Source organism: Penaeus monodon, chromosome 3, assembly GCF_015228065.2.
Source record: "Penaeus monodon isolate SGIC_2016 chromosome 3, NSTDA_Pmon_1, whole genome shotgun sequence".
NCBI classification, from domain to species: domain Eukaryota; kingdom Metazoa; phylum Arthropoda; class Malacostraca; order Decapoda; family Penaeidae; genus Penaeus; species Penaeus monodon.
In genome coordinates, this window is record NC_051388.1 from 62,520,675 (window position 1) to 62,528,174 (window position 7,500).

The 7,500-nt window shown below is 42.0% G+C and overlaps 1 protein-coding gene across 1 annotated transcript in view; it reads left to right on the forward strand.

Annotated features, from left to right (window-relative positions):
* Positions 1–7,500, forward strand: part of LOC119588149 — a 16,326-nt gene that overhangs the window by 787 nt on the left and 8,039 nt on the right. Inside the window, exons 2-4 of the mRNA XM_037936857.1 lie at positions 79–284; positions 335–483; positions 5,701–5,804. Of these exons, the coding sequence (XP_037792785.1) occupies positions 79–284; positions 335–483; positions 5,701–5,804 (459 nt within the window). The remainder of the gene's footprint in view (positions 1–78; positions 285–334; positions 484–5,700; positions 5,805–7,500) is intronic.

A 7,500-nucleotide genomic window follows, 5' to 3' on the forward strand; every position in this document is an offset into this window, starting at 1 on the left:
AATTATGCGTGAAGTGATTAAGATGTCTGCGATTTTGATTGTAAAGTAATGCATATAATAATGTAACTGATATTGTAGACACGTACCCCGTGGACTGGTGAATGTAAATCATCTCACCGGTCGGTTGGTCAGACGAGAGTCCACGTGCGCATGGAGATGTATGATGATGAGAGCATTGTCTCTCTGAGGGACAGAGACGTTCTCGCACACACATTTAGTGAATACAATGATCCGCGCAGAAAGATGTCGCCACTGGCCATTGTCTATGTATTTACCACTGCCAGGTGACGAGACATGGCTTGTAACGTATAAGTAAGACCGTCTTGTTGACGAGTGTTTTATCTCCAACAGGTGTGGAGGCGGGCGTGGAGTGCGACCTCTGCGGACCTACCTGTGTCCCACGCCCCTCGGGTTCCACCGCCACTCAGACTCCTGCGTCCCCCACCCCTGCGTCGCTCAGTCCCACCACGCCCGCGACACCAGGTAAGTTCTGGTCGTTTTCCTTTCACTGGTCCTTGTCTCCTGAAACTTTAAGGCAGCTGATTTTTTTCCGACTTTCAAATCACTGCACTACATGGACAGTGTGACTATCAGACACTCGACCCTGGCATCTGCTGGGTACATTCAGATATGGCACGCGGGAGACAATGTGTCTATACCATGCACCCTTCTACCTGTTACCTTGCTGGGATCCTTTTATTCGACACAAGGAAGGCAGTGTGACTCTAAAAGGCACTCTTATACCTGGCGCGGAGCTGGGAGGCTTTTTGTCACTGTCGGGTGCGTGTGGCGTTATGGGCGTTCTTGAACGTTTTATGAAGGTAATATAATTTGGCAGTTGGGGCCAAAAGCGAGGGCAGGGAAGCGCATCTGTGATAAACTTAGTAATATGGACATGATTGCTGCAGCAGAGTGGTGAGTTCAACCTTAGACAGTCTAGGGCTCTTAAAAACACTATTAGCTCAGACGAATTAGCTCAGTATATCGCGCAGCAAATCAGGGGTGTTGCAGTACGTGAAGATATGCCTAGCGGTAAGAGAGGTAAGTATAATGTGAAGGAATTGCATCGGTACGTGGATCGGCAGTTGGGGTAGCAGTTGCAACAAGGGCTTTTTTCGTCCGTTAAAATGTAGGAGGACGCTGCCACAGGAGAATGGCTAGCGACCACAATATGAAGAATGATACACTGTTTTCTCCCAGGTACAGGGCTGTTCAGGAGAAGCTGGAGACCTTTTGTGTATGGAAGGATAAGAGGTAATACACAACGCCACCGTTTTCACGCCAACCATATTCAATCTTTACACTTCATACTACACGCTTAGTGTACTCCTTAATGCACGTGCACTTACACATTCACTTGATTTTGTGTCATGATGGTTGCCATTTGGATCTGGTTGCCATCGCAAAACCTCATCACGTCGACCGGCACACTTAACGATATTGCCATAGTCCTTCTCGCCATGTCATACTGGCTCTGTATCTTCCTTTGCACTATCATTAATCATATATATTGTCGATGTTATACTGTTTCACTGATTATTTCCAAAGCCTAACTCTGGTAGTCTATTCTTGTGCTGCTGCAACACTTCGTGTCATGCACCGTACGTTGCTGTGCACCGTTTCACATCTCGACTTTATTATGCATGGAGCATTATGTGTCGGAAGTCATTTTATTGTTTTGTACTTGAAAAATCTTACTCTCGAGCGAAAATAGTGTGCGGGAGGTCCAAAATAGGTTAAGTATGCAGATTTGCCCAATTACCCTGCTAAGCATGTGCGTTTTGCGATTCATAATGGCAGTTATCAGACCGTGATGGCAAATAATGGTCTAAACTCGGGCAGGTCTTTTGTGCAGAAAAGATGAAATGAGATAAGAATAAAAAAGTAACAAAAATAAGTAAATAACATCAAATTATGGGGTAACTACTACAATTGCTGGCTTTCAAGTTCACATAATGAGACGTATTGTTGATTTTACCTTGGCGTGTTAAGCTTTCTTTTCGCAAATCAATATTCCAAGAAAGGTACATTGTCAGTTCTGCGCTGTAATTTTTGCATCTTTTTATAGATGAAGCATATTGTGCTATAGATTTAACTCATGACATAGTAAGTGCTGGTACTTGGAGTTCAATATGGATCTTTCATTGAAACGATCAATACAAACTGGCAGCCTGTTATTTTTTCGTTTGTTGTGTTTATTGATAAAGCATTTGAAACCTGCATCATGTTTTTAAAAGGCAGCTTGACGCCTTTGCTCATTTATAAGAGTTCCATTTCTTTTTTCTCTCCTCTTTGGCATTTACAGGCAGAAAGAGGCGTACATTCTTTGCATACGGAATCCCTTGGACTCGGGACGCGGCTTGCTCGCTCGCTTGGCAAACTTTTTTGGAAAGAAGAGAAAAAAGAAATTACCTGAACGTGCAAGTTCATAAGCCAGCTATCCTATTTCATTGAGACGGAATGCATCAAATTGTGAAATACTTTGACCTTACTAATTTTGTTTCTTTATCACATGGTCTTAATGGTTATCTACTTTATTTTAATGATATTGGTATATGATATATCACAAGGCGGCAGTGATCAATAGTTTAATTAAAGAGAAAATAATAAAAAGGCATACGATTAAAGACCTATACTATTGACAGTAAAATCTGGTAGTTTGTTTCCAGCCCATTTAGCGTCCGCTACGGGATTTTTGGGAGGGGCTTGTAACCATGCTCGTTTTGCCTCTGGTCGGAAGCGGAATTAACCACCAGCACGACCCTTTCTGGCGTATGTTAAGCGAAGCCATTACGGGCGACGGAGGGGTAATTCTGCGGGGTAAAAATGAGGGTTGCGTTGTGCTGGATACGGTTTAGGAGGAAGGCAATGAGATATGTGGTATTAAAGGGGAACTGGGAACGTAGAGGGCTCCGGGCTCCTGGGCCTTCCGAGCCACTTCATTTTATGGGGAATTTTGAGAAGGATGGTTCTGAAAAGCTGACCTCACGGATTAAGACTTTTTTTTTTGGGTGGGGAAGGGGCAAATTGAATTGAATTCTCTTTATGCAAATGATAATAAGGATAATGATGATAAATGAATACATTAAATTATGTCGACGGAATAAAAGAGCAATACAAGGACTAAGGGAATTAACGATGAGAATGACCAATACAAAGGCGTAAGAGGGGACACTTATTACCTAATGTGAATGGAACCACAGATACCAGAGAAGCCTTTTTCAGTCGCCACAGAACATTCTTACAATAAGACTCAAGAGCTGATCTCCTACACAGAAAACCTTAGTCGGTATCCTCTTATTGACGTTCCTCCTATTTATAGCAAGCCTCGCTATTCAACAAATAAGAAATGACTTGTCGAAATAGGAATTACATGCAGCGGATTCCTGACCAATGGCTAAGGGAGACGTGGCCTTGCTATGCCGTGAGGAATTCTGCGAGATCTGGCTTCGGTCGTCTGTGTGAGAATGATCGTTGATCTCTCCGCTTGCCTGTCTCCTTTCTGTATGTATTTATTTTTCTATTCTCCTCTTCTTTCCTTTTCATTTCTCATGTCTTCTCTCCTCTCTCCTCTCTCCTCTCTCTCCCCTCTTCTCCTCTCTCTCTCCCTCTCTCCTCTCTCTCTCCTCTCTCTCTCTCTCTCCTCTCTCTCTCTCTCTCTCTCTCTCTCTCTCTCTCCTCTCTCTCTCTCTCTTCTCTCTCTCTCTCTCTCTCTCTCTCTCTCTTTCTCTCCTCTCTTCTCTCTCTCTCTCTATTCTCTCTCTCTCTCCTCTTCTCTTCTCTTCTCTTCTCTTCTCTTCTCTCTCTCTCTCTCTCTCCTCTTCTCTTCTCTCTCTCTCTCTCTCCTCCCTCTCTTCTCTCTCTCTCCTCTCTCTCTCTCTCCTCTCTCTCTCTCTCTCTCTCTCTCTCTCTCTCTCTCTCTCTCTCTCTCTCCTCTCTCTCTCTCTCTCTCTTTCTCTCTCTCTTTTCTCTCTCTTTTCTACTTCTATCTTTTCTACTTCTATCTTTCTCGCTCTATTCCTCTATATTTCTTCTCTTTTTCCCTTCTCTAATTTGCTGTCCCTCTCTCTGTGTTTAGCTTTGTATATTTCTCTCTCCCTCTGTACTTCTTTCCCCCTCCCTCTCTGTACTTCTCTCTCCCTCCCTCTATGTATTTCTCTCTCTCCCTCTTTCAATTTCTCTCTCCCCCTCTCTCAATTTCTCTCTCTCCCTCTCTCAATTTCTCTCTCTCCCTCTCTCTATTTCTCTCTCTCTCCCTCTCTCTATTTCTCTCTCTCTCCCTCTCTCTATTTCTCTCTCTCTCCCTCTCTCTATTTCTCTCTCTCCCTCTCTATTTTTCTCTCTCCCTCTTTCTCTCATTCCCCGGCGCCAGGGCGATGTAATCTCCAGAGATGATTCAGTCCGGGGACATTGATGATTATCTCGGGGTTGTAAACTAGTGACTTGCAGGTTGCGATTGCTGGTCATAGTGGGGACGAAGGGGGCGGCCACACCCTGTCACTGCTGTTTGTTTTCTCTAATAGAATGACTAATTGTGGTTCTGTGAGTCACTGCTAAAAGCCAGACAGTCTCAGCGCAGTCAGAACAGCTGCGAAATCCGAATTTTCCCCAAAAATCCTGCCGAGGAGGTCAATGGGAACAGTCATTTGATCACACATTTGCGAACCAGCGGGCGGCGCCTAAGAATATAAGGTATTTCAAGGAGCTGGACTGCCCGCGGGCCCTCTTCCTAGTAAGGCAATGTAAGGGCTTGTCGCTGTATATATGAGGCAGTTCGTTCGTGTCTGTTTGTACCCTATTATGTTTTCTCTTGTTCAAGGATTATTTGGCAGGGGTTCAATAGCTTTATTTCATGTTTCGGAAGCATTGAACAAGTGTGGCTAATAAGGAAAGTTGACTTGTATTTCGCCAGGAATACGTTTCTCCTCTTGGGTTGAGTAAATTCTAACGTTATAAAAAAACGTCTGTATGTGTGAGGCAAGATTCTAGCAATATGTATGTGTGTGTGTTATATATATATATATATATATATATATATATATATATATATATATATATATATATATATATATATATATATATATGCATATATATATATATATAATATATATATATATATATATATATATATATATATATATAGTTATATATAATATATATATATATATATATATATATTATATATATATATGTATATCTATTTTTACAAATATACTAGAATGTACATATACATACACATACATAATACATCATAAATACATAAATACATACATACATTCATACACTCATATATACATGCATGTATGCATATATACATACATACATACATACATACATACATACATACATACATACATACATACATATATACACACATACACACACTTTCTCGTATGTATGTATGCGAGCATACATATATACTACATACATAGATATACACACTTTTTCGACGAGGTCGTGGAGTCTCGTGGTAAAAGGTTTAATGCACATACTTATGTACATGTACATATAGTACGTGTTTTTTTTCTAACACGTATACACTTCCCGTGTCGCTCCTCCCTCTTCCCACGCTTACCCCAGTTCTCCTCCTCCGTCCGACCTCCCTCTTATTCTCTCAGCCTTTTTATTTCAATATTATTAATTCTTTTATTTCTTGGGAGTCAGTCTGCGTGTCCTTTAGCAAGCGTTTCAATCCGACAGAGTGTGAGGAGAGCGCGCCCACCTCGACGCTTTGGGAGGCTGATGAGGACGTCGCGGATTCAGACCACGCCTCCTTCACGCCCCAGCACCGCCCACTCTACCAGGTGAGTGAGTTCCTTTCCCCCTTCTTCCTCCCGATATTTTTTTTTCCTTTTTCTTGTTTTTCTTTTTGATGTACTTCTACGAATTATTATTTTTCTCACTAGTAATTTCGTTTTCCTTCCGCTACCATCAGGCATATAGAGTTCATTTTCGGACTTTATTTTGTTGTTATTGTCATCAGTCATAATTATTTTTATTTTTATTATTATTGTTGTTAATTTGTGTATTATTTCCCGCGGTTTGTTTGTGTGTGTGTGTGTGTGTGTGTGTGTGTGTGTGTGTGTGTGTTGTGTGTGTGTGTGTGTGTGTGTGCGCGCGCGTGTGTGTGTGTGTGTGTGTGTGTGTGTGTGTGTGTGTGTGTGTGTGTGTGTGTGTGTGTGTGTGTGTGTGTGTGTGTGTGTGTGTGTGTGGTGTGTGTGTGTGTGTGTGTGTGTGTGTGTGTGTGTGTGTGTGTGTGTGTGTGTGTTTTGTCACATCTGTAAATGTATTAGGAAAACGGCGAAGGAGATCGTTTAGAACATCAGCATGTATTTATGCATTATTCTCTTAAGGACCAACTATTATAATAATTCACATTTTTCGTTTAGATAGCAATATTTCGAGCAGTTGTTCATGATCCTTTATTTAACTCATTTTCCAAGAGATATTGCAAGTTATTTATTATTATATATTTGTATAAAGGCTTGGTGCGATAATTATGGACAATCATCTTATATCTTGCAATCATCTAATCGCGAATCTAATATTATTATTATGGCTTTTAGCTGCGAAACATGAATTGGTCCTTGTAGCCCCTTGGTATAAGGCGTCTTTTTCTGTTGGGTAATTCCTTCCTTCCAACATCCGAGGCACGCAAGAAATGTTTTCTTTTTCTTTCTCTCTTTCTTTCTTTTCTTTCTTTCTTTTTCTTTCTTTTTCCTTCTTTCTTTTGCTTTTTTTTTGCTTTTTTTCTTTGTTTAACCCTTCTGTTGTTTTCTCTCTCTCTCTCTCTCTCTCTCTCTCTCTCATTTTTCTATTCTCTCTCTTTATTCTCTCTTCTTTCTTCTTTCGTCTCTCTCCTCTCCTCTTTCTTTCTTCTCTCCTCTTTCTTCTCTCTTCTCTCCTCTTTCTTCTCTCTTCTCTCTTCTCTCTCTCTCTCTCTCTCTCTCTCTCTCTCTCTCTCTCTCTCTCTCTCTCTCTCTCTCTCTCTCTCTCTTTCTCTCTCTCTTAACCCTTCTCTTGTTTGCTGTCATTTTTTTTCTTCCCTCCGTCCTTTCCGTCGCTCTCTCTTTCCTTCTTCCTTTCCTTTTCTTTCTTTCTTCCATTTTTCCTTTCCATTTTTCTATCTTTCTCCACTTTGAAGATGCCGTCTTGCCGTGTCGCTGGAAATGAAGCCATCACCGAATTTCCCGGACGCCTTCGTTATAAGGTTTTGTGCATTAGCGATGGAGATGAACGTTGAGGCGCGCGGTTCATCATCATTCCCGACCTCCACACGTCCCTCATTCTCAAGCCCCCGCTAACAGCCGAATGATGTCTCGCTTCCGCTGTCTGGGGGGCGGGGGTAATCACTCAGGGGAGGGGGGGGGGAGCGTCGTGTGTCTTTAGCTGATTTTTTTTTAGGGGGGGGGGTGTTACGTTGCTTTCCAGCTGCATTGTTCCATTCTTGTGTTGGCCACGTGAGGATCATTTCCCGCGCGAGAAAAAAGCTGTCTTGGA